Genomic DNA, 20,185 nt, shown 5'->3' with positions numbered 1-20,185 from the left:
GGGAGAGAGGGGGTGTTAGAGGGAGAGAGAGATGGGGAGAGAAGGGGGGTTAGAGGGAGAGAGAGATGGGGAGAGAAGGGGGGTTAGAGGGAGAGAGAAGGGGGGTTAGAGGGAGAGAGAGATGGGGAGAGAAGGGGGGTTAGAGGGAGAGAGAGATGGGGAGAGAAGGGGGGTTAGAGGGAGAGAGAGATGGGGAGAGAAGGGGGGTTAGAGGGAGAGAGAGATGGGGAGAGAAGGGGGGTTAGATGGGAAGAGAGATGGGGAGAGAAGGGGGGTTAGAGGGAGAGAGAGATGGGGAGAGAAGGGGGGTTAGAGGGAGAGAGAGATGGGGAGAGAAGGGGGGTTAGAGGGAGAGAGAGATGGGGAGAGAAGGGGGGTTAGAGGGAGAGAGAGATGGGGAGAGAAGGGGGGTTAGATGGGAAGAGAGATGGGGAGAGAAGGGGGGTTAGAGGGAGAGAGAGATGGGGAGAGAAGGGGGGTTAGATGGGAAGAGAGATGGGGAGAGAAGGGGGGTTAGAGGGAGAGAGAGATGGGGAGAGAAGGGGGGTTAGATGGGAAGAGAGATGGGGAGAGAAGGGGGGTTAGAGGGAGAGAGAGATGGGGAGAGAAGGGGGGTTAGAGGGAGAGAGAGATGGGGAGAGAAGGGGGGTTAGAGGGAGAGAGAGATGGGGAGAGAAGGGGGGTTAGATGGAGAGAGAGATGGGGAGAGAAGGGGGGTTAGAGGGAGAGAGAGATGGGGAGAGAGGGGGTGTTAGAGGGAGAGAGAGATGGGGCGAGAAGGGGGGTTAGAGGGAGAGAGAGATGGGGAGAGAAGGGGGGTTAGAGGGAGAGAGAGATGGGGCTTAGATGGAGAGAGAAGGGGGGTTAGAGGGAGAGAGAGATGGGGAGAGAAGGGGGGTTAGAGGGAGAGAGAGATGGGGAGAGAAGGGGGGTTAGAGGGAGAGAGAGATGGGGAGAGAAGGGGGGTTAGAGGGAGAGAGAGGGAGAGAGAGATGGGGAGAGAAGGGGGGTTAGATGGGAAGAGAGATGGGGAGAGAAGGGGGGTTAGAGGGAGAGAGAGATGGGGAGAGAAGGGGGGTTAGAGGGAGAGAGAGATGGGGAGAGAAGGGGGGTTAGAGGGAGAGAGAGATGGGGAGAGAAGGGGGGTTAGAGGGAGAGCGAGATGGGGAGAGAAGGGGGGTTAGATGGGAAGAGAGATGGGGAGAGAAGGGGGGTTAGAGGGAGAGAGAGATGGGGAGAGAAGGGGGGTTAGATGGGAAGAGAGATGGGGAGAGAAGGGGGGTTAGAGGGAGAGAGAGATGGGGGGTTAGAGGGAGAGAGAGATGGGGGGTTAGAGGGAGAGAGAGATGGGGAGAGAAGGGGGGTTAGAGGGAGAGAGAGATGGGGAGAGAAGGGGGGTTAGAGGGAGAGAGAAGGGGGGTTAGAGGGAGAGAGAGATGGGGCTTAGATGGAGAGAGAGATGGGGAGAGAAGGGGGGTTAGAGGGAGAGAGAGATGGGGAGAGAAGGGGGGTTAGAGGGAGAGAGAGATGGGGAGAGAAGGGGGGTTAGAGGGAGAGAGAGATGGGGAGAGAAGGGGGGTTAGATGGGAAGAGAGATGGGGAGAGAAGGGGGGTTAGAGGGAGAGAGAGATGGGGAGAGAAGGGGGGTTAGATGGGAAGAGAGATGGGGAGAGAAGGGGGGTTAGAGGGAGAGAGAGATGGGGAGAGAAGGGGGGTTAGAGGGAGAGAGAGATGGGGAGAGAAGGGGGGTTAGAGGGAGAGAGAGATGGGGAGAGAAGGGGGGTTAGATGGAGAGAGAGATGGGGAGAGAAGGGGGGTTAGAGGGAGAGAGAGATGGGGAGAGAGGGGGTGTTAGAGGGAGAGAGAGATGGGGAGAGAAGGGGGGTTAGAGGGAGAGAGAGATGGGGAGAGAAGGGGGGTTAGAGGGAGAGAGAAGGGGGGTTAGAGGGAGAGAGAGATGGGGCTTAGATGGAGAGAGAAGGGGGGTTAGAGGGAGAGAGAGATGGGGAGAGAAGGGGGGTTAGAGGGAGAGAGAGATGGGGAGAGAAGGGGGGTTAGAGGGAGAGAGAGATGGGGAGAGAAGGGGGGTTAGAGGGAGAGAGAGATGGGGAGAGAAGGGGGGTTAGATGGGAAGAGAGATGGGGAGAGAAGGGGGGTTAGAGGGAGAGAGAGATGGGGAGAGAAGGGGGGTTAGATGGGAAGAGAGATGGGGAGAGAAGGGGGGTTAGAGGGAGAGAGAAGGGGGGTTAGAGGGAGAGAGAGATGGGGGGTTAGAGGGAGAGAGAGATGGGGAGAGAAGGGGGGTTAGAGGGAGAGAGAGATGGGGAGAGAAGGGGGGTTAGAGGGAGAGAGAAGGGGGGTTAGAGGGAGAGAGAGATGGGGCTTAGATGGAGAGAGAGATGGGGAGAGAAGGGGGGTTAGAGGGAGAGAGAGATGGGGAGAGAAGGGGGGTTAGAGGGAGAGAGAGATGGGGAGAGAAGGGGGGTTAGATGGGAAGAGAGATGGGGAGAGAAGGGGGGTTAGAGGGAGAGAGAAGGGGGGTTAGAGGGAGAGAGAGATGGGGGGTTAGAGGGAGAGAGAGATGGGGAGAGAAGGGGGGTTAGAGGGAGAGAGAGATGGGGAGAGAAGGGGGGTTAGAGGGAGAGAGAAGGGGGGTTAGAGGGAGAGAGAGATGGGGCTTAGAGGGAGAGAGAGATGGGGAGAGAAGGGGGGTTAGAGGGAGAGAGAGATGGGGGGTTAGAGGGAGAGAGAGATGGGGGGTTAGAGGGGGAGAGAGATGGGGGTTAGAGGGGGAGAGAGATGGAGAGAGAAGGGGGGTTAGAGGGAGAGAGAGATGGGGGGTTAGAGGGAGAGAGAGATGGGGAGAGAAGGGGGGTTAGGGGGAGAGAGAGATGGGGGTTAGAGGGAGAGAGAGATGGGGAGAGGAGGGGGGTTAGAGGGAGAGAGAGATGGGAGTTAGAGAGAGAGAGAGATGGGGGGTTAGAGGGAGAGAGATGGGGGTTAGAGGGAGAGAGAGATGGGGGGGTTAGAGTGGGAGAGAGATGGGGGTTAGAGGGAGAGAGAGATGGGGGGGTTAGAGTGGGAGAGAGATGGGGGTTAGAGGGAGAGAGAGATGGGGAGAGAAGGGGGGTTAGAGGGAGAGAGAGATGGGGAGAGAAGGGGGGTTAGATGGGGAGAGAAAAGGGAGTAGAAGGGGATGGGAGAGATGGAGAGAGAGATTGTGTGTGAGGAAGAGAGAGAGAACAAGAGAGAGAGCATACCAGGCGGTAATACTGTTATTATTGAAGATTATTTATAGGAGTTGAAATAAGAATCCGTTCTGATCGTGAAGAATAATGTCTGCTAGGACCTATTTTACTATATGAGCAGTACATTTTGTCAAACATTTTTGGGGTGGCAACATCGAAGGGTGAGGGGCCTCTTTAATAGACCGGGTCTTTTTACTGCCCCCCTTTGCTTCTGCTTCCTGTCTGAAAGGTTAATTGTTGATTTGCACAGCAGCTCTGCTCTCTCCTCAGCTGTGTTCTGTGGAAGAGGACTGACACCCTAGAGGGAGGGAGCGGTGGCTGTCTCTCTATGATTACCTCATGAGCTGTTGACACTTGGAGAGATGGAGAGAGAGAGAAGGAGGGAGAGAGATGGAGAGAGAGTAAAGGAGGAAGAGAGATGGAGAGAGAGAAGGAGGGAGAGAGAGAAGGAGGGAGAGAGAGAAGGAGGGAGAGAGAAGGAGAGAGAGTAAAGGAGGGAGAGAGATGGAGAGAGAGAGAAGGAGGGAGAGAGAGAAGGAGGGAGAGAGATGGAGAGAGAGAGAAGGAGGGAGAGAGAAGGAGGGAGAGAGATGGAGAGAGAGAGAGAGATGGAGAGAGAGAAGGAGGGAGAGAGATGGAGAGAGAGAGGAGGGAGAGAGATGGAGAGAGAGAGAGGAGGAGGGAGAGAGATGGGGAGAGAGTAAAGGAGGGAGAGAGATGGAGGGAGAGAGAAGGAGGGAGAGAGAAGGAGGGAGAGAGATGGAGAGAGAGAGAGAGAGAGGAGGGAGAGAGATGGAGAGAGAGTAAAGGAGGGAGAGAGATGGAGAAAGCGGTGGCTGTCTGTCTATGCTTACCTAATGAGCTGTTGGGCACTTAGGAAACCTTTGCTTTCAACCCCCCTAGGTATCAGTAGGGGAAACACTGCGGTTTACTGTTCAGACATTTCCCTGGCTATGGAGTCAAGTAACCATAGGAACACACCAATAGGTTTTGCAAAATGTAACTTCCCCAAAATGTCTATGTTTTCCCCTAAATGCTGGTTGGAGGATTCCGTGTTTCCTGCTTATTTTCTACCAACCGGGATTCCTGGAAAAGTAACAGCCCTAGGAACCACGGCCCGGTTTAATATTTACACCCTCTGCTGAGGGAAATAGTGTTGAAGGAATTCATAAAGGAGTCTAGTTCCCATCACTCATCACCACCTCGATAACACAGCCACATCAACGCCATGTCAGAGCCCAGCTGTCTCTGGGGTAAGTAGTGGGTTGATGTTCCATCTAGTGTTCTGCTGGGGACAATGGAACCTAGTGTAGTGTTCTGCTGGGGACAATGTAACCTAGTGTAGTGTGCTGCTGGGGACAATGTAACCTAGTGTAGTGTTCTGCTGGGGACAATGGAACCTAGTGTAGTGTTCTGCTGGGGACAATGGAACCTAGTGTAGTGTTCTGCTGGGGACAATGGAACCTAGTGTAGTGTTCTGCTGCTGGGGACAATGGAACCTAGTGTAGTGTTCTGCTGGGGACAATGTAACCTAGTGTAGTGTTCTGCTGGGGACAATGGAACCTAGTGTAGTGTTCTGCTGGGGACAATGGAACCTAGTGTAGTGTTCTGCTGGGGACAATGTAACCTAGTGTAGTGTGCTGCTGGGGACAATGGAACCTAGTGTAGTGTTCTGCTGGGGACAATGGAACCTAGTGTAGTGTTCTGCTGGGGACAATGGAACCTAGTGTAGTGTTCTGCTGCTGGGGACAATGGAACCTAGTGTAGTGTTCTGCTGGGGACAATGTAACCTAGTGTAGTGTTCTGCTGGGGACAATGGAACCTAGTGTAGTGTTCTGCTGGGGACAATGGAACCTAGTGTAGTGTTCTGCTGCTGGGGACAATGGAACCTAGTGTAGTGTTCTGCTGCTGGGGACAATGGAACCTAGTGTAGTGTTCTGCTGCTGGGGACAATGGAACCTAGTGTAGTGTTCTGCTGGGGACAATGGAACCTAGTGTAGTGTTCTGCTGGGGACAATGGAACCTAGTGTAGTGTTCTGCTGCTGGGGACAATGGAACCTAGTGTAGTGTTCTGCTGGGGACAATGGAACCTAGTGTAGTGTTCTGCTGGGGACAATGGAACCTAGTGTAGTGTTCTGCTGGGGACAATGGAACCTAGTGTAGTGTTCTGCTGCTGGGGACAATGGAACCTAGTGTAGTGTTCTGCTGGGGACAATGGAACCTAGTGTAGTGTTCTGCTGGGGACAATGGAACCTAGTGTAGTGTTCTGCTGGGGACAATGGAACCTAGTGTAGTGTTCTGCTGGGGACAATGGAACCTAGTGTAGTGTTCTGCTGGGGACAATGGAACCTAGTGTAGTGTTCTGCTGGGGACAATGGAACCTAGTGTAGTGTTCTGCTGCTGGGGACAATTTAACCTAGTGTAGTGTTCTGCTGCTGGGGACAATGGAACCTAGTGTAGTGTTCTGCTGGGGACAATGGAACCTAGTGTAGTGTTCTGCTGCTGGGGACAATGGAACCTAGTGTAGTGTGCTGCTGGGGACAATGGAACCTAGTGTAGTGTTCTGCTGGGGACAATGGAACCTAGTGTAGTGTTCTGCTGGGGACAATGGAACCTAGTGTAGTGTGCTGCTGGGGACAATGGAACCTAGTGTAGTGTTCTGCTGGGGACAATGGAACCTAGTGTAGTGTTCTGCTGGGGACAATGGAACCTAGTGTAGTGTTCTGCTGGGGACAATGGAACCTAGTGTAGTGTTCTGCTGGGGACAATGGAACCTAGTGTAGTGTGCTGCTGGGGACAATGGAACCTAGTGTAATGTTCTGCTGCTGGGGACAATGGAACCTAGTGTAGTGTTCTGCTGGGGACAATGGAACCTAGTGTAGTGTTCTGCTGGGGACAATGGAACCTAGTGTAGTGTGCTGCTGGGGACAATGGAACCTAGTGTAGTGTGCTGCTGGGGACAATGGAACCTAGTGTAGTGTTCTGCTGCTGGGGACAATGGAACCTAGTGTAGTGTTCTGCTGGGGACAATGGAACCTAGTGTAGTGTTCTGCTGGGGACAATGGAACCTAGTGTAGTGTTCTGCTGGGGACAATGGAACCTAGTGTAGTGTTCTGCTGGGGACAATGGAACCTAGTGTAGTGTTCTGCTGCTCGGGACAATGGAACCTAGTGTAGTGTTCTGCTGGGGACAATGGAACCTAGTGTAGTGTTCTGCTGCTGGGGACAATGGAACCTAGTGTAGTGTTCTGCTGGGGACAATGGAACCTAGTGTAGTGTTCTGCTGCTGGGGACAATGGAACCTAGTGTAGTGTTCTGCTGGGGACAATGGAACCTAGTGTAGTGTTCTGCTGGGGACAATGGAACCTAGTGTAGTGTTCTGCTGCTGGGGACAATGGAACCTAGTGTAGTGTTCTGCTGGGGACAATGGAACCTAGTGTAGTGTTCTGCTGGGGACAATGGAACCTAGTGTAGTGTTCTGCTGGGGACAATGGAACCTAGTGTAGTGTTCTGCTGGGGACAATGGAACCTAGTGTAGTGTGCTGCTGGGGACAATGGAACCTAGTGTAGTGTTCTGCTGGGGACAATGGAACCTAGTGTAGTGTTCTGCTGGGGACAATGGAACCTAGTGTAGTGTTCTGCTGGGGACAATGGAACCTAGTGTAGTGTGCTGCTGGGGACAATGGAACCTAGTGTAGTGTTCTGCTGGGGACAATGGAACCTAGTGTAGTGTGCTGCTGGGGACAATGGAACCTAGTGTAGTGTTCTGCTGGGGACAATGGAACCTAGTGTAGTGTGCTGCTGGGGACAATGGAACCTAGTGTAGTGTGCTGCTGGGGACAATGGAACCTAGTGTAGTGTGCTGCTGGGGACAATGGAACCTAGTGTAGTGTTCTGCTGCTGGGGACAATGGAACCTAGTGTAGTGTTCTGCTGCTGGGGACAATGGAACCTAGTGTAGTGTTCTGCTGCTGGGGACAATGGAACCTAGTGTAGTGTGCTGCTGGGGACAATGGAACCTAGTGTAGTGTTCTGCTGGGGACAATGGAACCTAGTGTAGTGTTCTGCTGGGGACAATGGAACCTAGTGTAGTGTTCTGCTGGGGACAATGGAACCTAGTGTAGTGTTCTGCTGGGGACAATGGAACCTAGTGTAGTGTTCTGCTGGGGACAATGGAACCTAGTGTAGTGTTCTGCTGGGGACAATGTAATCTAGTTTAGTGTTCTGCTGGGGACAATGGAACCTAGTGTAGTGTTCTGCTGGGGACAATGGAACCTAGTGTAGTGTTCTGCTGCTGGGGACAATGGAACCTAGTGTAGTGTTCTGCTGGGGACAATGGAACCTAGTGTAGTGTTCTGCTGGGGACAATGGAACCTAGTGTAGTGTTCTGCTGCTGGGGACAATGGAACCTAGTGTAGTGTTCTGCTGGGGACAATGGAACCTAGTGTAGTGTTCTGCTGGGGACAATGGAACCTAGTGTAGTGTTCTGCTGGGGACAATGTAATCTAGTTTAGTGTTCTGCTGGGGACAATGGAACCTAGTGTAGTGTTCTGCTGGGGACAATGGAACCTAGTGTAGTGTTCTTCTGGGGACAATGGAACCTAGTGTAGTGTTCTGCTGGGGACAAGGGAACCTAGTGTAGTGTTCTGCTGGGGACAATGGAACCTAGTGTAGTGTGCTGCTGGGGACAATGGAACCTAGTGTAGTGTTCTGCTGGGGACAATGTAACCTAGTGTAGTGTGCTGCTGGGGACAATGGAACCTAGTGTAGTGTGCTGCTGGGGACAATGGAACCTAGTGTAGTGTTCTGCTGGGGACAATGGAACCTAGTGTAGTGTTCTGCTGCTGGGGACAATGGAACCTAGTGTAGTGTTCTGCTGGGGACAATGGAACCTAGTGTAGTGTTCTGCTGGGGACAATGGAACCTAGTGTAGTGTTCTGCTGGGGACAATGGAACCTAGTGTAGTGTTCTGCTGGGGACAATGGAACCTAGTGTAGTGTTCTGCTGGGGACAATGGAACCTAGTGTAGTGTTCTGCTGGGGACAATGGAACCTAGTGTAGTGTTCTGCTGGGGACAATGGAACCTAGTGTAGTGTTCTGCTGGGGACAATGGAACCTAGTGTAGTGTTCTGCTGGGGACAATGGAACCTAGTGTAGTGTTCTGCTGGGGACAATGGAACCTAGTGTAGTGTTCTGCTGGGGACAATGGAACCTAGTGTAGTGTGCTGCTGGGGACAATGGAACCTAGTGTAGTGTTCTGCTGGGGACAATGGAACCTAGTGTAGTGTTCTGCTGGGGACAATGGAACCTAGTGTAGTGTGCTGCTGGGGACAATGGAACCTAGTGTAGTGTGCTGCTGGGGACAATGGAACCTAGTGTAGTGTGCTGCTGGGGACAATGGAACCTAGTGTAGTGTGCTGCTGGGGACAATGGAACCTAGTGTAGTGTTCTGCTGGGGACAATGGAACCTAGTGTAGTGTTCTGCTGGGGACAATGTAACCTAGTGTAGTGTGCTGCTGGGGACAATGTAACCTAGTGTAGTGTGCTGCTGGGGACAATGGAACCTAGTGTAGTGTGCTGCTGGGGACAATGGAACCTAGTTTAGTGTGCTGCTGGGGACAATGTAACCTAGTGTAGTGTTCTGCTGGGGACAATGTAACCTAGTGTAGTGTTCTGCTGCTGGGGACAATGGAACCTAGTGTAGTGTTCTGCTGCTGGGGACAATGGAACCTAGTGTAGTGTTCTGCTGCTGGGGACAATGGAACCTAGTGTAGTGTTCTGCTGGGGACAATGGAACCTAGTGTAGTGTTCTGCTGCTGGGGACAATGGAACCTAGTGTAGTGTTCTGCTGGGGACAATGGAACCTAGTGTAGTGTTCTGCTGGGGACAATGGAACCTAGTGTAGTGTTCTGCTGGGGACAATGGAACCTAGTGTAGTGTTCTGCTGCTGGGGACAATGGAACCTAGTGTAGTGTTCTGCTGGGGACAATGGAACCTAGTGTAGTGTTCTGCTGGGGACAATGTAATCTAGTTTAGTGTTCTGCTGGGGACAATGGAACCTAGTGTAGTGTTCTGCTGGGGACAATGGAACCTAGTGTAGTGTTCTGCTGCTGGGGACAATGGAAACTAGTGTAGTGTTCTGCTGCTGGGGACAATGGAACCTAGTGTAGTGTTCTGCTGGGGACAACGGAACCCAATGTAGTGTTCTGCTGGGGACAATGTAATCTAGTTTAGTGTTCTGCTGGGGACAATGGAACCTAGTGTAGTGTTCTGCTGGGGACAATGGAACCTAGTGTAGTGTTCTGCTGCTGGGGACAATGGAACCTAGTGTAGTGTTCTGCTGGGGACAATGGAACCTAGTGTAGTGTTCTGCTGGGGACAATGGAACCTAGTGTAGTGTTCTGCTGCTGGGGACAATGGAACCTAGTGTAGTGTTCTGCTGGGGACAATGGAACCTAGTGTAGTGTTCTGCTGGGGACAATGGAACCTAGTGTAGTGTTCTGCTGGGGACAATGTAATCTAGTTTAGTGTTCTGCTGGGGACAATGGAACCTAGTGTAGTGTTCTGCTGGGGACAATGGAACCTAGTGTAGTGTTCTGCTGGGGACAATGGAACCTAGTGTAGTGTTCTGCTGGGGACAATGGAACCTAGTGTAGTGTTCTGCTGGGGACAATGGAACCTAGTGTAGTGTGCTGCTGGGGACAATGGAACCTAGTGTAGTGTTCTGCTGGGGACAATGTAACCTAGTGTAGTGTGCTGCTGGGGACAATGGAACCTAGTGTAGTGTGGTGCTGGGGACAATGGAACCTAGTGTAGTGTTCTGCTGGGGACAATGGAACCTAGTGTAGTGTTCTGCTGCTGGGGACAATGGAACCTAGTGTAGTGTTCTGCTGGGGACAATGGAACCTAGTGTAGTGTTCTGCTGGGGACAATGGAACCTAGTGTAGTGTTCTGCTGGGGACAATGGAACCTAGTGTAGTGTTCTGCTGGGGACAATGGAACCTAGTGTAGTGTTCTGCTGCTGGGGACAATGGAACCCAGAGTAGTGTGCTGCTGGGGACAATGGAACCTAGTGTAGTGTGCTGCTGGGGACAATGGAACCTAGTGTAGTGTTCTGCTGGGGACAATGGAACCTAGTGTAGTGTTCTGCTGGGGACAATGGAACCTAGTGTAGTGTTCTGCTGGGGACAATGGAACCTAGTGTAGTGTTCTGCTGGGGACAATGGAACCTAGTGTAGTGTTCTGCTGGGGACAATGGAACCTAGTGTAGTGTTCTGCTGGGGACAATGGAACCTAGTGTAGTGTTCTGCTGCTGGGGACAATGGAACCTAGTGTAGTGTTCTGCTGGGGACAATGGAACCTAGTGTAGTGTTCTGCTGGGGACAATGGAACCTAGTGTAGTGTTCTGCTGGGGACAATGGAACCTAGTGTAGTGTGCTGCTGGGGACAATGGAACCTAGTGTAGTGTGCTGCTGGGGACAATGGAACCTAGTGTAGTGTTCTGCTGGGGACAATGGAACCTAGTGTAGTGTTCTGCTGGGGACAATGGAACCTAGTGTAGTGTTCTGCTGGGGACAATGGAACCTAGTGTAGTGTGCTGCTGGGGACAATGGAACCTAGTGTAGTGTGCTGCTGGGGACAATGGAACCTAGTGTAGTGTTCTGCTGGGGACAATGGAACCTAGTGTAGTGTTCTGCTGCTGGGGACAATGGAACCAACTCTCCTTCTCACTCCTTCTCTCTCCTTCTCTCCCTCTTTCTCCTTCTCACTCCTTCTCTCTCCTTCTCTGTCTCTCCTTCTGTCTCTCCTTTCTCTCCTTCTCTCCTTCTCTCCCTCTTTCTCCTTCTGTCTCTCCTTCTGTCTCTCCTTTCTCTCTCCCTCTTTCTCCTTCTCACTCCTTCTCTCTCCTTCTCTGTCTCTCCTTCTGTCTCTCCTTCTGTCTCTACCAGCTCTCCTTCTCTGTCTACCAGCAACATATTGCACAAGCAAAGGTAGGCTTTTATTAACCCTCGCTGTACCAAACCAAATGCTAGGCAAGAAGGATGGGGAAATAATATCTAGACACCTTTTCTGGGATAGATTACATTTATGAATGCCTGGCTGGGATGTGAGACAGTGGTTGAAGTTTATGAATGTCTGGCTGGGCTGTGAGAAAGTGGATGAAGTTTATGAATGTCTGGCTGGGCTGTGAGACAGTGGATGAAGTTTATGAAGGTCTGGCTGGGCTGTGAGAAAGTGGATGAAGTTTATGAATGTCTGGCTGGGCTGTGGGACAGTGGATGAAGTTTATGAAGGTCTGGCTGGGCTGTGGGACAGTGGATGAAGTTTATGAAGGTCTGGCTGGGCTGTGGGACAGTGGATGAAGTTTATGAATGCCTGGCTGGGCTGTGGGACAGTGGATGAAGTTTATGAATGCCTGGCTGGGATGTGAGACAGTGGATGAAGTTTATGAATGCCTGGCTGGGCTGTGAAACAGTGGATGAAGTTTATGAATGCCTGGCTGGGCTGTGAGACAGTGGATAAAGTTTATGAATGCCTGGATGGGCTGTGAGACAGTGGATGAAGTTTATGAATGCCTGGATGGGCTGTGAGACAGTGGATGAAGTTTATGAATGCCTGGATGGGCTGTGAGACAGTGGATAAAGTTTATGAATGCCTGGATGGGCTGTGGGACAGTGGATGAAGTTTATGAATGCCTGGCTGGGCTGTGAGACAGTGGATGAAGTTTATGAATGCCTGGCTGGGCTGTGAGACAGTGGATAAAGTTTATGAATGCCTGGCTGGGCTGTGAGACAGTGGATGAAGTTTATGAATACCTGGCTGGGCTGTGGGACAGTGGATGAAGTTTATGAATGTCTGGTTGGGCTGTGGGACAGTGGATGAAGTTTATGAATGCCTGGCTGGGCTGTGAGACAGTGGATGAAGTTTATCAATGCCTTGCTGGGCTGTGAGACAGTGGATGAAGTTTATGAATGCCTGGCTGGGCTGTGAGACAGTGGATAACTGCACCTCTATGTGCTCTCACACACACACACTAAGATAATCACACTAACACACACATTAGAAGTTAAAACAAGTACCCCTCCTCTCTCTCCCTTCCCCAAATCCGTACCTTACCCTGCAGTAGGTCCGTTGTCTGAGTAATCCAGTGGTCCAGTGTCTGAGTACTACAGTGGTCCAGTGGCTGAGTACTACAGTGGTCCAGTGGCTGAGTATACAGTGGTCCAGTGGCTGAGTACTCCAGTGGTCCTTTGTCTGAGTACTCCAGTGGTCCAGTGTCTGGGTACTACAGTGGTCCAGTGTCTGAGTACTCCAGTGGTCCAGTGGCTGAGTACTACAGTGGTCCAGTGGCTGAGTGTACAGTGGTCCAGTGGCTGAGTACTCCAGTGGTCCTTTGTCTGAGTACTCCAGTGTCTGAGTACTCCAGTGGTCCAGTGGTCCAGTGTCTGGGTACTACAGTGGTCCAGTGTCTGAGTACTCCAGTGGTCCTTTGTCTGAGTACTCCAGTGTCTGAGTACTCCAGTGGTCCAGTGGTCCAGTGTCTGAGTACTCCAATGGTCCAGTGTCTGAGTACTCCAGTGGTCCAGTGTCTGGGTACTCCAGTAGTCCAGTGTCTGAGTACTCCAGTGGTCCAGTGGCTGAGTACTACAGTGGTCCAGTGGCTGAGTATACAGTGGTCCAGTGGCTGAGTACTCCAGTGGTCCAGTGTCTGGGTACTCCAGTGGTCCAGTGTCTGAGTACTCCAGTGGTCCAGTGTCTGAGTACTCCAATGGTCCAGTGTCTGAGTACTCCAATGGTCCAGTGTCTGAGTACTCTAGTGGTCCAGTGGCTGAGTACTACAGTGGTCCAGTGTCTGAGTACTCCAGTGGTCCAGTGGCTGAGTACTACAGTGGTCCAGTGGCTGAGTGTACAGTGGTCCAGTGGCTGAGTACTCCAGTGGTCCTTTGTCTGAGTACTCCAGTGTCTGAGTACTCCAGTGGTCCAGTGGTCCAGTGTCTGGGTACTACAGTGGTCCAGTGTCTGAGTACTCCAGTGGTCCTTTGTCTGAGTACTCCAGTGTCTGAGTACTCCAGTGGTCCAGTGTCTGAGTACTCCAATGGTCCAGTGTCTGAGTAACACAGTGGTCCAGTGGCTGAGTATACAGTGGTCCAGTGGCTGAGTACTCCAGTGGTCCAGTGTCTGGGTACTCCAGTGGTCCAGTGTCTGAGTACTCCAATGGTCCAGTGTCTGAGTACTCCAATGGTCCAGTGTCTGAGTACTCCAATGGTCCAGTGTCTGAGTACTCTAGTGGTCCAGTGGCTGAGTACTACAGTGGTCCAGTGTCTGAGTACTACAGTGTTCCAGTGTCTGAGTACTCCAGTGTCTGAGTACTACAGTGGTCCAGTGTCTGAGTACCACAGTGGTCCAGTGTCTGGGTACTCCAGTGGTCCAGTGTCTGAGTACTACAGTGGTCCAGTGGCTGAGTACCACAGTGGTCCAGTGTCTGGGTACTCCAGTGGTCCAGTGTCTGAGTACTACAGTGGTCCAGTGGCTGAGTACTCCAGTGGTCCAGTGTCTGAGTACTCCAGTGGTCCAGTGTCTGGGTACTCCAGTGGTCCAGTGTCTGAGTACTCCAGTGGTCCAGTGTCTGAGTACTACAGTGGTCCAGTGGCTGAGTACTCCAGTGTTCCAGTGTCTGAGTACTTAATATCCTTAGTTCTCCTATGCTCCTCAAGGTGCTGGTAGTAGTGGCGGTGCTAAATGTCCGTTCTGTGGTGGAGCCATCCCCCTGACAGGGTCTCCTCTCTCTCCCAGGGAGCCGGCAGTCTAACCGCTTCCTCTCCTCCTCTCTCTCTCTCTCTCTCTACAGGAGCAGGCAGCGGTCTGACTGTCTCCTCCTCTCCTCCTCTCCTCCTCTCTCTCTCTACAGGAGCAGGCAGTGGTCTGACTGTCTCCTCCTCTCTCTCTCTCTCTCTCTCCAGGAGCAGGCAGCGGTCTGACTGTCTCCTTCTCTCCCCTCCAGCCGTCTAACCGTCTCCTCTCCTCCTCTCTCTCTCCAGGTGTACAAGAAGCAGGCAGCCTGCAGCCTGGGGGTTCTGGGCCAGCGGCTGGTGGAGCAGGAGGAGGACTTTGCAGGGAGGGCTGCCTCCTACCAGACAGAGATACAGCACCTCCAGAGGCTTCTACGAGACAAACAGCAGGACCTGGACGGAGTGCTGCAGCAGAAAAGGTACCAGGCAGCCAGCCAGGCAGCTACTCAGCCAGGGAAACAGGCAGACAGTCAGAGAACCAGACAGACAGGCAGCCAGTCAGAGAAACAGGCAGGCAGAGAGAGACAGTAGCCGAGTCACACACAGGCAGGAGTAGTGAGCAGGCAGGCAGCCGAGTCACTAGCAACACAAACCAATGACAGGCCCCCAGAGAGAGGGGAAGGTGGGGAGGAGGGGGAGTCAGCAAGCGCTTCTGCCTGGGCAAGAGGGAGGGGAAGGTGGGGAGGAGGGGGAGTCAGCAAGCACTTCTGCCTGGGCAAGAGGGAGGGGAAGGTGGGGAGGAGGGGGAGTCAGCAAGCGCTTCTGCCTGGGCAAGAGGGAGGGGAAGGTGGGGAGGAGGGGGAGTCAGCAAGCGCTTCTGCCTGGGCAAGACGGAACAGCAACAGACTGTTTCTCTGTCTCTCTCTCTGTCACTCTTCCTCTCTGTGTCTCTCTGTCTGTTCTCTCTCGGTGTTGCTTCCTCTCTTTCTCAGTCACTCCCTCTCTCTGTCACTCTCTCTCTCTCTCTGTTGTTCTCTTAATGCTGTTGTTTTCTTTCTCGCTGCTGCTCCCTCTCTTTCTGATGTCCTCAATTGTCTTTCTTTAGTGCTCTCTCTCTCGCTTTCTCTCGCTCTTTAATGCTCTCCTCTCTTTCCCTCCCCTTTCTCTCTCTCTCTCTCTCTGCTTTCCCTGCCCTCTCTCTATCTCACTCGCTCCGCTTTCCCTGCCCTTTCTCTCCCTCGCTCTCTCTCCACTTTCCCTCCCCTTTCTCTCTCTCCACTTTCCCCCCCTTTCTCTCCCTCTCCTCTTTCCCTGCCCTTTCTCTCTCTCTTTCCTCTTTCCCTCCCCTTTCTCCCCCTCTCTATCGCTCTCTCTCCTCTTTCCCTGCCCTTTCTCTCCCTCTCTCTCTCTCTCTCTCTCTCCTCTTTCCCTCCCCTTTCTCTCCCTCTCTCTCCTCTTTCCCTGCCCTTTCTCTCTCTCTCTCTCTCTCGTTGGTTCAACATTAAAATAGCATGAACCATCTAAATTCAGTTATTTTAACAGTAGCATGACAGAATTGATCCAATATTCCCCAAGCCTCCTACAGTACAGAGCAGGAGGACGATGACGCGGCAACAGAGAAAGTTTGAGTGATTTGATTTGGGCGATACTGAGCGCATTCAATTATATTATCAATGTCGATTTGGCTTGATCAATGTCTCCCTGAGATGTCCTGTCTGTCTGTATGTCGATTTGGCTTGATCAATGTCTCCCTGAGATGGAGTTGCCCTGTCTGATTGTCTGTCTGTTTGTGATTGTCTGTCCATCAGTCAGTCGGTCGGTCTGTCTGTCTATCAGTCGGTTCATCTGTCTGCCTGTCTGTCTGTCTGTCTGGCTGTGACTGTCTGTCTGGCTGTCTGTCTGGCTGTCCATCGTTCTATTTGTCTGTCCGTCTGTCCATCTGTCTATTTGTCTGTGTGTCTGACTGGCTGGCTGTCTGTCCATCGGTCTATTTGTCTGTCTGTCTGTCCATCGGTCTATTTGTCTGTCTGTTTGTGTGTCTGGCTGGCTGGCTGTCTGTCTATTTGTCTGTCCGTCTGTCCATCGGTCTATCTGACTGTGACTGTCTGTCCATCTGTCCATCGATCTATTTGTCTGTCTGTGTGCCTGTCTGTCCATCGGTCTGTCTGTGTATCTGTCTGTCTGTCTATCTATGGGGAGAGACCTTTAGTCTAGAATGCTCTCATCATCGTAACGCAGCTTTAGTAGTTTATATTTGAATAATTGTGTTTATTTTTGATGCTCTTTATTACATTTGTGATGGATGACTTTTCTAGTAGTGGATGTAGTCTGTGACTTGACGTGACTACCGTTAATGTGGATGTAGTCTGTGTCGTGACGTGACTACCGTTAATGTGGATGTAGTCTGTGTCGTGACTACCGTTAATGTGGATGTAGTCTGTGTCGTGACGTGACTACCGTTAATGTGGATGTAGTCTATGTCGTGACGTGACTACCGTTAATGTGGATGTAGTCTGTGTCGTGACTACCGTTAATGTGGATGTAGTCTGTGACGTGACGTGACTACCGTTAATGTGGATGTAGTCTGTGTCGTGACTACCGTTAATGTGGATGTAGTCTGTGACGTGACGTGACTACCGTTAATGTGGATGTAGTCTGTGTCGTGACTACCGTTAATGTGGATGTAGTCTGTGACGTGACGTGACTACCGTTAATGTGGATGTAGTCTGTGTCGTGACTACCGTTAATGTGGATGTAGTCTGTGTCGTGACGTGACTACCGTTAATGTGGATGTAGTCTGTGTCGTGACTACCGTTAATGTGGATGTAGTCTGTGACGTGACGTGACTACCGTTAATGTGGATGTAGTCTGTGTCATGACTACCGTTAATGTGGATGTAGTCTGTGTCGTGACGTGACTACCGTTAATGTGGATGTAGTCTGTGACGTGACTACCGTTAATGTGGATGTAGTCTGTGACGTGACTACCGTTAATGTGGATGTAGTCTGTGTCGTGACTACCGTTAATGTGGATGTAGTCTGTGTCGTGACGTGACTACCGTTAATGTGGATGTAGTCTGTGTCGTGACTACCGTTAATGTGGATGTAGTCTGTGTCGTGCCGTGACTACCGTTAATGTGGATGTAGTCTGTGTCGTGACATGACTACCGTTAATGTGGATGTAGTCTGTCGTGACGTGACTACCGTTAATGTGGATGTAGTCTGTGTCGTGACGTGACTACCGTTAATGTGGATGTAGTCTGTGACGTGACTACCGTTAATGTGGATGTAGTCTGTGTCGTGACTACCGTTAATGTGGATGTAGTCTGTGTCGTGACGTGACTACCGTTAATGTGGATGTAGTCTGTGTCGTGACGTGACTACCGTTAATGTGGATGTAGTCTGTGACGTGACTACCATTAATGTGGATGTAGTCTGTGTCGTGACTACCGTTAATGTGGATGTAGTCTGTGTCGTGACTACCGTTAATGTGGATGTAGTCTGTGTCGTGACGTGACTACCGTTAATGTGGATGTAGTCTGTGTCGTGACATGACTACCGTTAATGTGGATGTAGTCTGTGTCGTGACTACCGTTAATGTGAATGTAGTCTGTGACGTGACCACCGTTAATGTGGATGTAGTCTGTGTCGTGACTACCGTTAATGTGGATGTAGTCTGTGTCGTGACGTGACTACCGTTAATGTGGATGTAGTCTGTGTCGTGACTACCGTTAATGTGGATGTAGTCTGTGTCGTGACGTGACTACCGTTAATGTGGATGTAGTCTGTGACGTGACTACCGTTAATGTGGATGTAGTCTGTGTCGTGACGTGACTACCGTTAATGTGGATGTAGTCTGTGTCGTGACTACCGTTAATGTGGATGTAGTCTGTGTCGTGCCGTGACTACCGTTAATGTGGATGTAGTCTGTGTCGTGACTACCGTTAATGTGGATGTAGTCTGTGTCGTGACTACCGTTAATGTGGATGTAGTCTGTGTCGTGACTACCGTTAATGTGGATGTAGTCTGTGTCGTGACATGACTACCGTTAATGTGGATGTAGTCTGTGTCGTGACGTGACTACCGTTAATGTGGATGTAGTCTGTGTCGTGACCACCGTTAATGTGGATGTAGTCTGTGTCGTGACGTGACCACCGTTAATGTGGGTGTAGTATGTGTCGTGACGTGACTACCGTTAATGTGGATGTAGTCTGTGTCGTGACGTGACTACCGTTAATGTGGATGTAGTCTGTGACGTGACTACCGTTAATGTGGATGTAGTCTGTGTCGTGACTACCGTCAATGTGGATGTAGTCTGTGTCGTGACGTGACTACCGTTAATGTGGATGTAGTCTGTGACGTGACGTGACTACCGTTAATGTGGATGTAGTCTGTGTCGTGACGTGACTACCGTTAATGTGGATGTAGTCTGTGTCGTGACTACCGTTAATGTGGATGTAGTCTGTGTCGCGACGTGACTACCGTTAATGTGGATGTAGTCTGTGTCGTGACGTGACTACCATTAATGTGGATGTAGTCTGTGTCGTGACTACCGTTAATGTGGATGTAGTCTGTGTCGTGACTACCGTTAATGTGGATGTAGTCTGTGTCGTGACGTGACTACCGTTAATGTGGATGTAGTCTGTGTCGTGACTACCGTTAATGTGGATGTAGTCTGTGTCGTGACGTGACTACCGTTAATGTGGATGTAGTCTGTGTCGTGACGTGACTACCGTTAATGTGGATGTAGTCTGTGTCGTGACATGACTACCGTTAATGTGGATGTAGTCTGTGACGTGACTACCATTAATGCGATGACGGCTATTCATCCAATTATTACGCGATTTAAATTAATCATATAACAATTAATTAAGTAGTAATTTGGGGCACCACGGAAAAAGTTTATTTTAACAAGTTACAGTTTCCCGAATTAACCCCCCGAAAATCTGAATATGTTGATATACTGTCATCCATCCTTCATTTGCTCCTATTTCAGTCTCATTGTGAACGTCGTAATATCCTATAAATCTGCACGAACCACAAATTGGCTGAATTATTTATTTACTAAATGATCACACAGAATTACATAAACACACACACAGGATAGATTATACACTGATTACTAACATGGTGCAATGAAAAGTCCCTAGTGGACTAACCCGATATGACGGCTTGTTACACAATGAAAAGTCCCTAGTGGAATAACCCTATAATACGGCTTGTTACACAATGAAAAGTCCCTAGTGGACTAACCCGATATGACGGCTTGTTACACAATGAAAGGTCCCTAGTGGACTAACCCGATATGACGGCTTGTTACACAATGAAAAGTACCTAGTGGACTAACCCTATATGACGGCTTGTTACACAATGAAAAGGGGTGGGGAACGAAAGAGCGACAAAGGAATTCAACTTTCGTACATACAGTTGAATAATACCCTCATCGTAAATATGGATAGTTAGCACCCCAACAACCGCTCATTCGGATTTAGAAATGCAAAGTACATATTTACGCTTGAATGTCTTTGCCGTCTCTCTGTTGAAATCGCCCGATCCGTCTGTGACGAATAGTTCGACAGAAAGTCTCTGGTTGTGTAAGTCTCTGGTTGTCCACCAGAGGTCACCATGTCCTTATTAGTTGTAGTGGGTTTCCTTTGTTCTGGAAGTGTCTGTTAGAATGGATACATCAGACCACACGGTGGTGGAAGGTGAATGTTTTGCCCCCTCTCGTCTCCGTTAGACTGCATCCTTCAAAAGGTACACACGTGGTGGTCCTCGGTCGAGTTTACTAGACTGGGGTAGTTAAACAGACGGAATGTTCTTGTGTGGCCACGCCAGTAGCAACCCGGCCATGTACTGGTCTAAATGGTTGATTATTCAGTGGACAGCTAAGACCGCTGTCCACGCCAGTAGCAACCCGGCCATGTACTGGTCTAAATGGTTGATTATTCAGTGGACAGCTAAGACCACTGTCCACGCCAGTAGCAACCCGGCCATGTACTGGTCTAAATGGTTGATTATTCAGTGGACAGCTAAGACCACTGTCCACGCCAGTAGCAACCCGGCCATGTACTGGTCTAAATGGTTGATTATTCAGTGGACAGCTAAGACCACTGTCCACACCGGCAGCAATCTGGCATCTTTTGGTCTTTGGGCGTTCCCTCCTGTCCTGTCCCCCTCTCCCATCCCTCTTCCCTCTCCCCTCTCCCC

At 50.9% G+C, this 20,185-nt stretch overlaps 1 protein-coding gene across 1 annotated transcript in view; it reads left to right on the top strand.

Annotated features, from left to right (window-relative positions):
- cep89 (centrosomal protein 89) overlaps positions 1-20,185 on the top strand; it is a 159,796-nt gene that overhangs the window by 129,471 nt on the left and 10,140 nt on the right. Inside the window, exon 19 of the mRNA XM_071400389.1 lies at positions 14,286-14,455. Coding sequence (XP_071256490.1) covers positions 14,286-14,455 — 170 coding nt within the window. The remainder of the gene's footprint in view (positions 1-14,285; positions 14,456-20,185) is intronic.

This window comes from Salvelinus alpinus, chromosome 5, assembly GCF_045679555.1.
Source record: "Salvelinus alpinus chromosome 5, SLU_Salpinus.1, whole genome shotgun sequence".
NCBI classification, from domain to species: Eukaryota; Metazoa; Chordata; class Actinopteri; order Salmoniformes; family Salmonidae; genus Salvelinus; species Salvelinus alpinus.
Note: the sequence above shows the minus strand (reverse complement) of the source record. Positions and strands in the feature narration are given on the sequence as shown.